Raw genomic sequence first — 17,079 nt, 5'->3', positions numbered from 1 at the left:
GGACATTTGTTTCCAGTTTTTCTCTGTAATGAGCAGCATGCACTGAAAAGAAAAAAAAAAAAAAAACCCTATGACTCCACTGATGAATCTGTTTCCTTCCGAGAAATTCTCAGACACAGAATTGCTGTGCCAGAGGGACGCACATTTCCAGGACTGGGATAGGCGTTGCCAGATTGCCCTCCTGAGAGGTCGTACCTAACTCCACCCACCACAGTGGAGTCAACGTTTCTCTCTCCCCGCTGACACCTGCAGGTGGAGATCCACAGGCTTAGAACTCACTCCAGCTGCCAGTCCTGCAGCCGGACCCCTGAGGGCTGCAGGAATCAAGTTCCTCCCCTTCCATGCCCCACCCCAAAGCGCCTGAGAGAGCCCGTCTGCCAGGCAAGGCCAGGGTCCCGATGCCACCCGGTGTGGCCACCCGCAGACCCTGACCTCCTCCCCTTCCACGTAGGCGCCTGATGTCTCTCCTTGAGGCCTGTAGCCCACACCTCGTGACGGGACAGCGAGCTTCTGAGTTATCGGCAGCCTTATTTCCCTCTAAAGCTCCTATGGAGTTAACAGATGTACGCACGTCTGAGGCAGTCATGCGGCAAGAGACTTTGGGGCCAATCCTTCCCGTTTTGACAGTGTGTAATCGAGGTGAAGCCATAAATTTTATAAACAAGAATAAACGACCCTCGGCAACATATGTCTGCTCGACCCTTCCAAGGTGATCGTAAATAAAGGCACCTGCTCACTGGGGAGGGACGTGGGCACTGCAGATGGCCGGAGACAAGGGCCAAGGGTCTGTGCCTTGGGAGCAGCTGGTGTGGGGAGGACCCCCAGGTCCTGGGTCAGCTGGACGCCTTTCTGCCATTTATTCAGTCCCTTCCCCAGGCTGCCTTTGCCCTGGTGCACGCTGAGCTGGCCTGCTGCTCATCCTTCCTCAGAGACGTAGCTTGTAGGGGGTCCTCCCGGGTTTAGGTCCCCTCTTCTCCTCCTCTGCCCCAGTTATTTGTCAGTCATGTCCTCTGTCCCAAGAGGGCCCCTTGCGGGAATCCGAAGACCAGGCTCTGCTGCTGCCCGCAGGGCACTGATCCCTTTTGGCTCTCGCTGTTCTGTGACCGGGTCACCCTCCCTTTCACTTCGGCCTGTTGCTCCTGGAGCCACATCCCCCTGGGCTGGCCTGGCCCAGGGCCCTCTGGAGATCCCCATCTCCCACCGGCTCAGGAAGTCTTAACAAACCAGAGGTGCTGCTCCCGGTCCTGGGCGCTCCACCTGGGCCTGAGCTATTTGAAAGTGCTTTGAAAAAGGATAAAACCTGATTCAAAAATAGCTACATTTTATTTTTGTTGAGCTGCTGCCGTGTGCCAGGCCCATGGACATATTTCCTGAACCCTTGGAAGTTGGTATCATTGTCCCCAAAAATAAAAGTTGAAGATTGAGGCTCAGAGTGGTTACAGATTCCCTCAAGGTGACTCAGCTAGGAAGTGACAGAGCTGGAACTTGATTTCAAATAATAATAATAATCAAAATAATAATAGCTAACATGAGACGGGGGAGCATGCTAAGCCTTTTAAACATTGCCTCATTAAACTCTCCCAGTGGTCCTGTGGGGCGGATATGATTTTCATTCCCATTTTACAGATGAAGAAGCAAGTCCAAGGAAGATGGAATGACTTGCCCAGAGTCGTGATGCTAGGAAGTAACAGAGCTGGTCTTGGACCCAAGTCTGCCTGAAGCTGACGCCCATGCCGAGCGTCTGACTGTTGCTCACACTCCAGTGCTCCTTCTCGCACCACAAGCCTGGGGCTCCGCAGAGCCAGCAGTGAGGCCGCTGGAGCAGGCAGCCCTGTGCATGGATTCACTCCTGAAGTGGGTGCTGCACTGGAGAACTGAGAGCAGAGGTTCTTCCCCGGGGCTTCCACGGGTTGTACGCAGACTGCGAACACGTGTCTTTGTGTCTGTCTAGGGAGAGGATGCACAGAGCCTTCATCAGAAGTTTGTGAATCTGTGGAGTGCGAGAGCACCGGGACACCCCTAAAGTTCCTGGGCGTCCCCCAACCTTCCAAATCCTGGTGTCCCCAACCAGCTCATCTCCTGCCTCTGCTTGCGCCCAAGCACTGTCTTCCACGATGGACTCCAGAGAAGAAAAGTGACAGGTCAAGGCAAATGAACACTGCACCCTGGCTGGGCTGCAAAGGGGGCCTCAGTCCTCTCCCTAAGCAAGGTGGGACCAGCCTGGGTCCAGTATCGCCAGTGGGCCTGTTCTGAAGGGAGGGGTGAGCCACAAATCCTCCCAAGGCACTGACTTATGTAGCATTCATGTGGAATTTATTACACAAAGGATTTTATTCAATTAAACTTGAAATGCGTCTGGATTCTTAAAGGTTCAGTAGTGATAACTGGGACAGAGGGATCATAAAACTGTATGGGTTGTCGGAGGAAGGCGTGAGGGTGGGGTGGGGTGGGGGGAGATAAGGGTGACATTGCAGCTGACGGGGGATTTGGTACCCGGGACGTTTGTCATTGGGATGTGTTACAAGTTCGGGTTATGAAAATTACTCAGTGAAAAATGCACATTAACAATAGCCATGAAGTATCAGTTAAGGGAAAGTAGGTTGAGAAATGAGACAGCAGAATCTATTAGTGCCTGACATTGTTCTCAGCGGCCCAGGGCGTGATTAAAATGACTGTCAAGTGGCAGCGGGGGGAGGGGCACTGGGCCGGGAGTCACAGGGCCGCGTCCCTGGCCCACATCTTGGCACTGACTCCCTGACACAAGCTGGTTCGCACGTCTGTTCCCCCCTCCTGCCATAGACAGTGCCTCCCTCGGGGTTGCTGTGAGGTTTCAATGCGATGATGTCTGTGGAGCCCCTGGCCTGGGGCCTGGCATGTCAAGCCCTTCAACAATGCTGGCTGGTGGGCTTCTCGCCGCTGGAATATCCAACCACCTCTGACTGTGGCCCTAAATACAATCCTGAGAGCCAGACCTGGACCAGGGAGAGGCAGATGGAGCACTTTCTTGGGTGCAAAATGTATGGGAACACCCCCAAATCCAGGAAGTGAGAGAAATAACTTTCATGCAATTTTTTTTTTTTACAGAATTTATTCCACTGCAGTATTTTTTTTTAGGATTTTTTTTATGTGGACCATTTTAAAAATCTTTATTGAATTTGTTACAATATTGCTTCTGTTTTATGTTTTTGGTTTTTTTGGCCACAAGGTATTTGGGACCTTAGCTCTCTGACCAGGGATGGAACCCACACCCCCTGCACTGGAAGGTGAAGTCTTAACCACTGGACTGCCAGGTAAGTCCCTCACCGCGATATTTTTAAAAATCAAATTTATGCAAAAACAAAATCTATGATCGACAAGGTATCACCATTATAAATAAAAACAGCCTGCTATTTCTCTCCCGACCTGCGTTGCTGTGTGATGCGGACAACCATTTACAAGGGTTGACAGCGGTTGCAAACGGGCTTTATATAGTCATGTGTTTCGATCACGGAGCTTTCATTAACTTTTCCCACTGGGTTTGAGACCGGGGAGGATGTTTTGCTAAGTGTACAGGGGTGAACACATTTTTCCTTTTGCTTCCAGCTCCCACATGGCTACGTAAGGCACAGCAGAGGAGCGAAAGTTTCAAACTGACCCGTCCCCTGGGCGAGCCCCTCCCCAGCAGGCCTCCTCAGTTCTTCCCAGGTCAGTGGCACAGGACATGCCTGCACCTGCACGTTTCTCAGGGGTGTTTGTTTCTCCAGGATGTTTGCTGGTGAAAGGGATGATGCAGGGGGCACGGGGCCTGGGAACCCAGAGTTACCATCTGGCCTGCGACAGCCCCTCCTAGCAAGGGCTGGTGGGGAGGGGATTTGGCTACAGGAAAAGGCCTTGTTTCAGAGATCATCCCGTGAGGACGCTGTATCTACTCAAAGAACTTCTCTTGTCCTTTGCACTTTGCACTCTTGTCCTTTGTTTCACTACGGTGGGGAGTGTGGGACTGTTGTTTTATTATGTACGTTCTGCTCCTTCCAGGAAGATGCTAAGGTGTGGGTAGGATCTAGTCACTTGATGGATTTGCTGTGAGCTCTTGGAACATAGCCCTCCCCGGTCCAGCCTGAGTGCCTGCCTGACAGTGAACCGCCCTTAGCCTGTTCTGTAATGTTCTCAGTTCTGTTCACACAGGCCGAGCGCCCACCATGCACCAGACCTGGCACCAACTGCTGGCCGGGGCCACTTCCTGGAGGGTTTTCACTTTCACTCACGGTCACCTGCACCTCGGCCACTTTGCCCAAGTCCAGGAACGAAAGGACCCAGAAGGGACGAGACAATGATGTTCCTCCAGCAAAATGAGCAGGTAAGGTGGTTAAGAACGAAAGCAAAAGCAAGCACAGAACTCATCATTTTAATGTTTCCTAACTGCTGGCAGGGATGGCTGGAGGGACCAGACTTCCGAGCTTCAGGCTAATAAATGATGGCTGGATGGAGTTCACTGGGCGTTTCTGCCCTGACAGTTAGTGAGAGCCTGCCCTTCCCAAGTTGTTTCCTGCAATTAGTGGCGTGGAATCTTCAGGTTCTCGGGGCTGCCTCCTCGCCCTTCATAAATATCCCCCTTCCCAAGGACACAGCTGGCACTGGCAGGGTCACTCCATAGCGGGAAGGAGCAGCAGTGACAACTGAAATAAAATACAGCTGCGGCCCGGATCTCAGAGGCATAAACCAGCCAAGTGCAACATCAGAGAAGTCGGTCTGGTCTGCGTCAGCCTCGCTGGAAACATAAGAGCTTATAGTCTGAAGCTGAAAGTGGTGGTGTTCCTCTCCCAGGGATGTCCGTCCCTTGATGGAGGAAGGCTCCCCTTTAGAGAAGATTCTCCGGGCTGCACCCTTGCCACACGTGCACTTCAGTCCAAGTGTTTCCGAGGCCTCGCCTGTCAATCTGCAGCCGTCCTTCCCCCTTGATGAGTGGCTCAGAGGTGACTGAACTCCAAATCCTGTCTGCCTTCCTCTTTATAAATGTGACATTTTAAAGCCCCTTTGGCACAGGTAAATCACAGTTACATTTCCAAGGGCCTCTGGTACCATTCCAAATAAGCTGCCAGTGGAGGGCATCTGTCTCTGTCTCACACACACACACACACACACACACACACTCTCTCTCTCTCTCTCTCTCTCTCTCTCAAGCCTTTCCCACTTTTATTCTTTTTTGGAAGGCTGAGGAGAGCCCAGGGGAGGGGGGCGCAGAATTCTCCACCGGCCTCAGCTCCTGAAGGAAGTGGCGGGGCCCTGAGAGGAGGCTGAGTCTGGACAAAAGACCAGCTTCTGGCCCCTCTGGGTGAGATCTTCAGGAATCAGGATATGAGGGCAAAGTCTTCCTTTCCCATCGTCACTGTGGAGTCTGCAAAGCTCCCTTTTTCCATTATTTCCAAGCGCCTCAGGCAGGGACCGACAAGTCATTTTTCTTGTATATTTTTTCTGGATTCCCCTCCTTCATGGCTGTGTATCTGGCTAACGTGAAGAGATAGTCACTGAGTCTGGAGGGGCAGAAGAAGGCAAATGGAATGATCTGAAATGAGAGATCAATGCTAACAGGGTCCTCCCTATATTAGCCTTCAAGGAGGAAATATAAGTCACGTGCCCCAGGAGCACTGGGTGGGACAGCGGGTGCTCAGCCAACCTGGGCTTGATGGATGGCGCTCCAGGCTGGCTCCCTGAGAGCCCAGCGCCCGACTCTGGCGCCAGGGCTGGGGTGTTTCCTGCAGGATGAGGCCACTACTCTGACATCACAGGGCTGGTGACTTTGGGCCACTCCCTGGTTTCTGCACCTTCCAGTGAACAGGACTGGTGCCTCCTAAACTGGGGTGTGCACACAAGTCAGCTGGGGATCCTGGTGACATGCAGATCAGATTCTGATTCGGGAGGACCGGCTGGGCCCGGCCCAGGGTTTGGCAGGTCTAAACCGAGCCCAGGTGATGCTGGTGCTGCTGGTGTGCTCTGAGTAGAGGGAGCCTAGAGCAGGCTTCTCGACCCCGGCACTAGAGACGTTCGGGACCATTCCTTGTGGCTGGGTGATTCTTCGTGGCAGGAAGAGGGAGCTGTTGTGTGCATCGCAGGACACTGGGCAGCACCCCTGGCCCCCACCCACTTGTCTCCAGACATTTCCAGGCATCCCGGTTGAGAAGCACTAGCCTGGAATGTTCTAGTGGGCTAGACCCTAGTGCCCCTCTCCCTTCTTTCTTTGACCCAGCGGTGATGGGGCCTCTGGGCAGGGGTGGGTGGGGAGGGAAACAGGAGAGGAAACAGCGAGCCTGCCCCTAAGGGGCTGGCAGTTAGTTTGCGAAGCTGCTCTGTGCTCTCCCTTGTCTCCCTGCCTCACTGACCCCACCCTCTTCTTCTCTCCCTGCCCCAACCCTACCCCGAGGCCAGCTCCATGCCAGGTCCTGCTGGAACCTTCCCTGACCCATGCCCCATCCTGGAACCATGCCCCCCTCCTCCTGATGCCTGGCTGTCTCTCTGGGAGTGGGGTGGAGGACTGGGCAGTGGAAGAGACTGCTCTGGGTGATCCCCCCTGCCGCAGAGCTGTCATATGCTGGTTCCTCATCTGCGTGGTGATGCCTTCCTTGCTAAGAGAACGAACTGGCTCGGCCCACACAACCTACATGGCCGGAGGGCTCCCCAGGGTCACTACTGTGACATGAACAGAATGGTCCTCACTCCCCTCAGGCCCACTCCCCTCCCAGGAGGAAAGGAGCTGGTCAGGACCATCAAAGCCCAAGCCATGTCCTGGGGGAGGAGTGACCACATTAAGGGGCCAGACCCTGGCTGTGAGGTCACTTTCTGGACCCCAGGCAGCTCCTGGGGTCCCTCAGCTCTCAGCCCTGGCCTGGCCCACGCTGGAGCCGCACGAGCCAGGGCTGGAGCCACGAAGTGCCTACTTTTTCAGAAAGACTCTCCAGATCCCATCTGAGTACCTGTTTAAGAACTTGGCCACGTTTGCATCCGTCTCACCGGACTGGACAAGAGGCACCACGCTAGAAGGGGAGGAAACACAGCATCACACTACGTTCCGGGCTCAACACGCTTGGGGGTAGGAGCTGCGTCCTGAGCCAGCATTTCATTCCCGCTGCAGCCTCGCCAGTCTGTGTGCAGACACTCTAGATGGTGCTCTCTGCTGAGCACCAGTGAGCTGGCAGCCCCTCCACGCATGTCGCCTCTGCTACATAACCCCTGCTGGGAGGTGCTCGCCCCAAACCGAGGCCCCAGGTTTGTGTCTCCTGCCCCAGGGGGCTTTGTTACCTGGGCACGGGTTTGGTGTCCTCAGGACCCCCCCTCTGCTCGGCCATTCCCTGATGTTGGGCCTTAGGGTTGTTTCCAATTTTTTGCTACTATGAGCACTGCTGATGTGGACAGCTTTGTACAAATGACTTTTTTCCTTTTGAAGCTGAAGCTCTTTGGTGACTCAGCATCACTTTAGGAACCACTTGGCCCCAAGGGCCTTTTATGAAAAGTGAAATCTTTATGACATGGGGCTATGGAAAGAGCTCAGGTATGGAGCAGACACACCTGGGCTCAAATCCAGACTCTGCCATGGACCACCCAGGTGACCCTGGCCACGGTGTCACCGCTGAGCCCCAGAGTCCTGACTCCAGTAGAGTGGGGGCTGCCACCACCTCTCTCCCAAGGTTACCACAAGGAATCAATGAAATAATGGATACAAAGTGCCCAGCACGGTCCTGCCGGTTATATAAAGCAGGGCTTTATTCCCATTTCTCTGTAAAACCTGGTGTCAGCCTGGCCTATGAGTGGTGTAAATGGAAATGTTGCAATTACTCTTTTAAAGTTTCCTTGAAAAGGCAGTCAGGAGCTTCTGGCGGGGGGCGGGGGGGTCCCTCCTCTCCTGACTCTGAGTTGGGGGATTGGGGTAGCAGGTGGCTGGTCTGGGCCCTTCTCCACCCAGCAGCCAGCACGTCATCTCATGGCCTAAAGCCCATCAATGGCTCGCAGGATAAAGGCTCTCAGGATAAATGCAGAGCTCTCGGGGCGCATGAGGCCCTGCCCGGCCTGGCCTCCGCTCAGCCTCTAGCCTCGTCAGGCCTCACGCCCCTCACTCTGGACCAGACACTCGGCGTCCTCTGTGTGTGTTCCATGCAGACTGCTGCCTCTGCCCTTGCTGTGCCCTCACCCCAGGCACTGTCCACTGTGCCCCCAGTACCCCCCATGCCCCATCCCAGGCTGGGTCACTCTGGTGCCAAGTACCCTCCCTCATAGCTCTTATCATGGTGTGGAGCTTTTCAATCTTTTCTGCTCAGCTGAGACAACCCCCACCATTTAAATTAACCCCAGGAACAGGGAGTCTTCACTGAATACACACCTGAATTTCATACCACGTGAATGTTATAATTACAAATAATCACCTAGACGCGCTGGGCCTCCCCCGCCCGTTTCCTGGAGCTGCCTGCTTCTGAACAAGCTCTGATCCCGACGTGCCTTCCCCAGCCCCACCCCCACCCCGGTCAGGATCACTGTCTCTCTGCCCAGGTCCCGCTCCCTCGGCCCCGCACCCCAGTACCGTCTCTCAGCTCGGCGGCACACGGCCCGACAGAAATGCAGTGCGGAGCTGCTCTTGCCTCCGGACTGAAAGGAGAAAGCGGGTGTCGGCTGGAAGGGTGGGGGGAGGGTGCCCACTGCAGGCAGGGAGCCTGGATGGACGGAGGGACACACAGGCCCCGCCCACAACGGGCAGTGTTGTGTCTCCAGGGGCCCTGCCGGGGCACACCCACTGGGTACCCCTCTCCAAAGCAGGCAGGACTGGGGAGGGAGCCGTGACGGTCTGGAGGGGACTTGGGGGCTGGGGGAAAGCTTCTGTCGTTGTTAAAAATTAAAAGTGGGGGGTGCGCTGAATCCCTGCCTGTGTGTTTTGGTCAACACACTGGCCCGCAGCCACCCCCAGGTTGAGGCAGCCCAGTACCTACAGGCAGGATGAAAGTGGTGAGCGGGGGCAGCTGGCTGGAGTATCTGTCGATCCACTGCTCCAGCTCCAGGATGGGCCCTGCCTCGAATGTGGCGTGTTCTGTGGAGCCAAGGAGAAGGACGCAGCCGTGAGGCCACTGCCCCCGGATCAAGGAGCCCGCCCCGTCCCTTCCGCCTGGGCGCCTGCCAACCACTGCCCTGGCTCAGAGGGACCTTCCGTCTCAGGCTGCACAGGCCAGGTTGACAGGGGTCCCAGGCAACACCCAGGACAGAGTCATTCCCCCCGCCCGCGGGCCCAGGCCCCCCGGGGCCCTCTGAGCACACACAGTGGGTTCAGGGAGAGAATTACTTAAGTGAGCCTCCCTGGCTGAGGAGCGCGGTGTTGCCAGGGCAGAGCCGACGTCCTGCAGGGAGCACTGGATCTGGGGAGGAATGGAAGGCGTGGGTGAAGACCCTGTCACGCGGGCCAAGCGGGGGTCTCGTGCGTCCACCTGCCGGGAGCTGTCAGACCTCTAAGGAGCCGGCATTTAAAGGCTCATCAGCAAACTCTGTCTGAACCTGCAGCACAGCACGTCTGCCCTGTTGGGAGGGGCCCTGGCTCCCTTGGAACGCCTGGGTGACACAGACGGGGAGTGTCAAGCGCCCAGGGAGAGTCAGGAGGAATCTTCTCACCCCGACCCTCCTCTCCCATGTGCCGGGCCCTTCAAGGTCTTTTTCTTTTGTCTAAACTGACAGCCTTGGTTTTCTAACCTATAACACTTGGGCGGAGAGACCCAAATTGACAGTGCTTTTTAAACTATACAGGACAGGGCTGTGGCCTCTGATGAGATAGCCACCGTGGCAGTGTGCCGGGAGCAGGACACAGTCGGTGAGAGTAGACGGTGCCCACCCGGGAGTGGACTGGAACCCTCTTGAGCCACCAAGCAGCAGACTCTGGGTAAGTTACTTGACCTCGTGGTGTCTCTGTGGCTTCCAATGGAAAGGCGCGTCACAGTACTACCCCGCCGCCGGCCACCTGCAGCGTTTACCCCGGGGGCTGGAGAGAGGTGGCCCCAGTCTAGGAATCCGATCCCAGCCCCGCTGATTCCTGGCTGTGCGGCCTTGGGCTGAGCCTCGGTTTTGTCCGTGAAGGCTGGCCTCCACCTCATGGGCTTCTGCAGGGAGAGCCGAGAACAGGCTGCCTGGCCTGCCATAGCCCCCGGGGGCCAGGCGGGGCACCCAGCTGAACAAGTCACAGTCTGCGCCCTTGGGGCACCCAGGCCACACTCCTGGTGATGCTTGCCTTTAGAGGCAGAAGCACAGGAGCTGCGGAAGCCTGGGAGAGGCACCAGCTGGAGGCAGGGGTGGCCAGGGAAGGCCCCGGAGGAGGTGATGTTGAAACTGTTACCCAAAGGACGTGGTCTAAAGCAAGGTAGGGGCTCATCACGCCACTGACCCCCTCTTCCCTCTGCAAACCCCGCTCAGATGTGAGCACGGCAGACAGAAATGACCACTGTAGATGCCAGCAATTCCTCATTATGAGGCTGAAGACCAGTCTTCCTCATACGGGAGGTGCCTCATTCATAGAATGCTCCAGCAGTTTAGGCCTCCCATCTTTCTGCAGCCCCTCACTACCCTGTGTCTGCTCCCAGGGGCCCCAGTGGGCTCCAGCCTGGCCTGGAGGACTGAAGCAGGCCGAGGGCTGACCCTCCAGGGAGCAGCTGACTCGGGTCAGCACGCAGACTAAAACCCCGGGTACATTCTCCATGTTCTGGGGGGGGTGGCCCTGCCTCTACTTCTGAAGTCCTCTCTGTGGGCCAGAGCCCCTGCTGCCTCTTAAGAAACAGAACAGTAATTCTAAGAACCCTATCATCCCCCCGCCGAGGGCTAACCATTGCTGGGCCTTTCAAGTCTCTCAACCTCTGGGCCACTGACACTTTGGCCCAGGTCATCCTATGTCACGGGGGCTGTCCTGTGTGTTGTAGGACGTTTAGCTGCATCCCTGCCTCTATGCACTAGATCCCAGTAGCACCTCCACCTCCAGTGTGACAACTTAAAACATCTCCAGACACTGCCCTGTGTCCCCTGAGGGGCAGAACTGCCCGGGGCTGAGACCACTGCCCTTCACATTTCCCTCTCTGAGGGCAAACCTCACCACTCGCCTGTGAGGGAGGATCTTCTCTGTGCGTCCCCATCTTACAGATGAAGAAACTGAGGCTCACAGAGGGTAAGTGAACTAGTCCCAGGTGACGCAGAAAGGAAGTGATGGTCAGTTGGCAAATCCAGTTATGGCCACCAGGCCTCGGGGTTGGAAAATCCCAGCTCGGGGTGAGACGATGTTACTCACTTTCTGAAGCTCTTCCACAAACGGGTGGCCCTTTTCTGCAATTAATTCCATAGCAAACCTGTGAGGAAGAAGGAAAAAGAATCTGCCTTGAGTATAACATCCCCAGGCCCTGTCTTGCTGGAAGGCAATACATTCTCAGGGGTTTGGCCATTTTGCTAATTGAGCTATCACAGGAAGGCCGTTATTTTCTTGCTGACATTGAGAACATCGTAACCTTCCATGTGGTTGGGGGTATTTGTTTTTCGCTGCTCATCCAGCCAATAACTCCTCTTTCAGCGCCTACTCTGGCCAGGTCCAGGTGATTCAGTATGAACAGAGGTGACACAGGCCCCGTTAGGCAGGACAGGGAGATGTGAATCAGATGTCACACGACTGACAATGAAGTTGCAAACTGAGGTCAGTGCTCTGAAGGAAAGGGTGAGAGTCCTGGGATATTTGGCCTTGATTAGGGTTCAGGGAGGGCTTCCTGGAGGAAGTGATGCTGGAGGTGGGACTTTGAAGGCTGAGTAGGAGTTTGCTGGTAAGGCTGGGTGGGGCAGGAAAATCAGAGTGCTCCCGATGCAGGTCAGGACTGTGGCCCTGGCCTCCCTCAGAACGCTGCACCCTCTTCTGGACCAGTCAGGGTCCTGGCCGGACAGTGGTGTGTTTGAAGGGTTCCTGGAGAAAAGCTTCACAAAGGGACTACTGACAGAGTGGGAAGGCTTATGAGAACTGCGGATGGATCCAGAGATGAGCAAAAGCAAGAGCCTGAAGGGGCAAGGGAGGGTCACAGGCGCTACCAACCCTGGAGAGAGCTGCATTCTGGGCAGAGGCCACCGCCAGGAGCTGGGCAGCTGGGAGAAAGCAGTGGAGAGCCCCACAACTGCCAGAGCCACACAGGGCTGGGGGCGGGGTCACAATACCCCTACCCCTCTCACCCTTGTCCGATCTCCTGCTGGTGTTGCCCATTGGCTGGACCAACTCTAAAGCCAGAGGACAAGGGAATCGGGGTGAGACCATCTCCAGGTCAGCCTCCCAGGCACAGGAGAATGGCTTTGAAAGGGCAAAAGAAGAACTACTGTGCATCTTCTAGCCCATCTTACAATCAGAACTAAATAATAAGCACACACGTAAGCTGTCCTGCGTTGGTCTTCCCCTCTGGATGGTGAGGAGGGGGCGTATGCCTCAGGCCTGGCACATTGGAGATGCTCGGGAATATCTGCTCACTGAGGATGTTCCCACGACAGAGGCCAGCGGGAGGCCCCTCCCCATGCTCGCTCCATCCCCGCTCCCACCACTTAAGGCTGCCCCTCCAGCGTCTGTCTGCTCTGCCCCGCCCGCTGCACCGCACCCCGCAGACCATAGGCTCCATGAAGGCAGGGCTGAGGCTCCCCACTCAGCAGAGCCTGGCACACGCAGATGCTCCGCCAACACCTGAGGACGGAAGAATCCACAACTGAGCTGTGGCCAGTCCCCTGCACCACATCACCTGAGGGATGATGGCCTGCTGATGTGCTAATTCTAAACAGCCGATGCTAGAACCCGCCTTCCCGCCCCTCTGCCCACTTCATCTTGTGTGCACTTCCCCCTCGCCACACCCTTCCCACACACACCAAGGGGGTCTGCCCTCTCTCCTCTGCTGGCAGACTAGCTACATTATCTTTCCTGAGAACCTCACTTAGGCCCATCACTGAGAAATGGCGACCATGAACAGGTAAGTTTTAATAATTATGATGATAATAATAGCTAGCATTATGATTGGTGCTAGGTACTGTCGTCCTAAGGGGGAAACATGGAGTTCTCTCATTACATCCTCAGAAGAACCCAATGAGATTGGATACTATTACTAGGATCATTTGAAAGAATAGGAAACTGAGGCTCAGAGAGGCCAGGTGATTTGCCTGAAGTCACACAGCCAGTCAGCAGTGGGAGAGAATTTGAACCCAGGTCTGTCTGATTACCATGATCTTCACCCAGAAGGCTGAGTCAGAACTTGTGAACTAGTACTTATAATAACTGCAGCTCATGCTGCCAACAGCTTGCTGAGCATGGTGGCCTGAACTTTGTTCTCAAATATTTGTGGCCCCTCCCACCCCTGCTGCTGTCACATGTGTCCATGTCCCTGGCTCTGGCCAATGAAATGTGAGCAGAGGTGGCGTGTCACTTCGTGGAAGCTTTAAGAGCCAGCGTGGGCATCACCGTGATCTCTCTTCCCTCTGCCACAATTACTGGTGTTATTCTAGACAGAGGCTGTCCCACCAGCCCGGGTCCCAGAGTGAAGGCCAGGCAGAGAAGAAACATACCCAACCCACGATGGGCTTGAAGTGAGAGGATGAACTCCGCCTCTGGTGGTTTAAGCTACGAAATGTGGGGGTTGTCTGTTACACCAGCATGGCCCGGCCGATCCTGACTACTTCCCCGAGTCCACCTTCTAAACTCTGGCTGTGTATATGCTTGTTTAAAAAATAAGTCTCACGAAAGGGATCATGCCTGACGCCCTGTGTACTGTGCTCGACTCACCTGTCACTTAGCACGTGCACCTCAATGGCACACACATAGGAGCACAGTGAGGGGGCAGGGATGGAGGGGCGAGGCAGCATCACGCGGTGAGGGACGGAAGCCACAGGCCAAGGAAGGTTCTTCGAGGGCTGGCAGCCTCTGGGACGGGCGGGCACTCTGGAGAGCTGCACGTCAGCCATAACCTCTAACAACCAACTCAAGCCCGACCCCAAGGCCAATCCCGTCCCCCTTACCCAATGGCTGAACTTAATTCATCTGTAGTTCCCACGGCTTCAAACACCTGGTCGTCTTTCGGTCTCCTTTCTCCGGTGAAGGTGCTGGAAAACCCTGTGAGAATGTTTTGCTGCCCAAATTAAAGAGTTTTTTTCTTGATATGCTCTTTTAAAGCATTTTTCCACTTGAAGGATAACATACACAGAAAAGTGCCCGAATCGAAAGTGTACAAGTTGATGAATTGTTACTAACTGAAACAGACTTCTGTGATCAGCAACGAGATCAAGAAATAAAATATGAGCTTCACCCTAGAAGCCCCCATGTCCCTGCTTTCAGTCACTGCCCCCCTCCCCAGGGGTAACCACTGTCCTCACTTCTTTCCTGATATACTTTATTTATTTATTTATTTATTCTTGGCTGCGCTGCTTGGCTTGTGGGATTTTAGTTCCCTGACCAGGGACTGAACCCAGGTCCTTGGCAGTGAGAGCGTGGAGTCCTAACTACTGGACCGCCAGGGAATTCCGTCCCTGGAGTCTTTGGCTGGAGGGCATCAACACTGTCATCCCTTTGCATCTTTTCTTTTCTTATTGTGGTAACATAAACATAATGTAAGATTGGCCATTTTAACCATTTTTAGGTGTACAATGGCATTAAGTACATCTATGAATGTTTTTATCTTCTTACTACATAAATATACCCCCAAAGCAATAAATACTGGTAATCTGCGTGTTTCTTTTTTTGGTGGGGGGGAAGGCCACGCAGCATGCGGGATCTTAGTTCCCCAACCAGGGATCAAACCCGCGCCCCCTGCAGTGGAAGTGCCAAGTTCTAACCACTGGACCGCCAGGAAAGTCCATGGGTGGTTTAAAACTTTAGAAAATGGTATCACACTGATATGTTCTTCTGCATCTTTTTTTTCTGTACATTATGTTCTGGCATTTTTTTAAATTATCAAAGCAATATATGCTCATTACAAAATAAATAATAGAATAAAAGTATGTATAGGAAACAATGAAAGCCCGTCTATTCATTCCCCTCTCCCAGAATTCAGTCTCTCTCCCAGGTAACAGCCCAAGGTATAACCTTTCACAATGTTCTATGCACACCTGAACACACATATAAATAAATACACACACACACTTTTATCCAATGGATTCCAACTATTTGGATTGTTCTGCAACTTGCTTTTATCACTTAATATATCTTGGGCATCTTTCATTTCACATCACATTTGGGTGATGCCTATTGAGATCTGTCACATACTTTTAATGTCTGCAACGAATTTGGAAGAACTTTTAAAAAATATTTTAAAGCTATTATTTATTTAATTCTCATTCCAGAATTTTCCATCAATTTCTAGTGCCGCGTGGCATACAGGATCTTAGTTCCCTGACCAAGGATCGAACCCATGCCCCCTGCAGTAGAAGCGTGGAGTCTTAACCATTGGATTGCCAGGGAAGTCCTAGAATTTGGAAGAACTTAAAGATGGAATCTGCCATGTCTTTCTTTGCATTTTTCACCTGTCCCCACCCTACCTTTGTCTCCTGTTTTGGTGTAGATCTTGGGGAGCTTGGGTGTGTTCGAGGAAGGCTGTGGCCTAAGGAGAAATAAACATCAAGAGATGATGAGTGAGGATGGCGTATATAGTGGGGCACGTCTTTCAGTGGGTCACAGTTTGCTACCCATATCCTCAGAGGCAGCACTTACCCCTTTCTGCTTGGATCTCTTGAAATCTTTCCCCTCTGTTCCTTTTAGTTTTAAGCCCTTTGTGGGCAAGTTCTGTGTCTTGCCACACCAGTACGTGCAGAATAGGTGATGTAGCGCACTGCTCAAAGCAGACGCTCAATAAATATTGGCTGAAAGAATTTATCGATCACCTTCCACAGTCTCTGCACTGTGTTAAGTGAATTACAGGCATTATCTCCTTGAATTATCCCTGGAACCTTCCCAAGCACTACCTATGATGTTCATTTTGTTTCTGAGGAATCTGTAGCTGACGGGATGAGACTCACCCTCCTAGGTCACCAAGGGAAGAAGCGGTAGGGCTGGGATTCTTGCCCAAGACTATCTTATTTGACACCCCAAAACTGTTACCTCTGCTCTACCAAGCCAGGGACTCTTGGAAGGAAAAATCCCTGGGCCATTTCCATAAATGGAAATGGAAATAAAGCTTCAAGTATACTCCGAAATGGAGAATTGCCAAAACAGGGTTCGAAAACTGGCATTTTCAAATAGCAACACCTTTAATAAAGACTTCAACATTAAAATGTGACATTAGAAGGTTATTCAAAGGTTAAATTACTGGATCTGTGAATTAGATTAATCCATTATTAAGTCAGGTTCTGAGGTCCGGGAACGGGGTGCAAGTTTCAAGGTATATGATGACAGCCATCTTTAGGCCGCGTTGGTGTATCTCTGTGCCTTAAAGTATAAACTGCTTTAGAGATAGGTTAATATCCGAATTGAGGCCCCTCCTGATTGTGAGGCCAGGCAAGATGACCCTCTTGGCTCACATGGGATATGCCCTGTCCTGATGGATGCTGGGCTTCGTTTGGACTTGTCTTGTGCCAAGAAGCCTTGGTCTCTGGCTTCCAAGGAGCCCACGTTGCCACGGTGACGTCACGACTAAAGAGGACGTCACCTGGCGACTACTGCGGTGACCTCCCAGCGGTTTGACGGAACCACGGCGACAACATAACTCAGGGCAGGTGCCTGAGTTACCCTCCCAGCCAGGTACTCACCGGTCCCCGTCTTCCACGCCCTGGGGGCCGCGGCTCTGGAAACGGGGACACAATAGCTTGCGGGCGCCGAGGCACCCGCGCAAGCCAAGGCGACCTCCCAGGCCCCACATAGCCATGCTCCAGGGCTCTGGTAGGGGACTGACCCTGCCAGGCTCCCGTCCAGATCCCGGGGTGACTCCACCTACCTCCGGCCGCACCACCCATCAGCCGCCATCTTCCATTGGTCCATTGCTCTCTCCCCAGGGCGGGACACTCCCAGAGACTTGTTTTTCATTGGTTCATGGAAGGAGATGGGCGGGGAAACCCGTGAGGACTTAGTTAGCAACAGCTATTGGCCAACTCTCAAGCCAATTG

General features: G+C 53.8%; 1 protein-coding gene across 1 annotated transcript; it reads right to left on the bottom strand.

Moving 5' to 3' along the window:
• Nucleotides 1-5,410: 5,410 nt before the first annotated feature.
• Nucleotides 5,411-16,841, bottom strand: MMAB (metabolism of cobalamin associated B; the record flags this gene model as incomplete). Its single annotated transcript, XM_079717595.1, has 9 exons — nt 5,411-5,510; nt 6,948-7,007; nt 8,546-8,610; nt 8,949-9,046; nt 9,296-9,368; nt 11,273-11,330; nt 14,005-14,098; nt 15,520-15,581; nt 16,726-16,841. The coding sequence occupies 9 exons, from the start codon at nt 16,839-16,841 to the stop codon at nt 5,411-5,413; spliced, it is 726 nt and encodes a 241-aa protein (XP_079573721.1).
• Between the last annotated feature and the right edge of the window lie 238 nt (nt 16,842-17,079).

The sequence above is a fragment of the Hyperoodon ampullatus genome (assembly GCF_949752795.1).
Source record: "Hyperoodon ampullatus genome assembly, chromosome: 13".
In the NCBI taxonomy this organism is placed as follows: domain Eukaryota; kingdom Metazoa; phylum Chordata; class Mammalia; order Artiodactyla; family Ziphiidae; genus Hyperoodon; species Hyperoodon ampullatus.
Note: the sequence above shows the minus strand (reverse complement) of the source record. Positions and strands in the feature narration are given on the sequence as shown.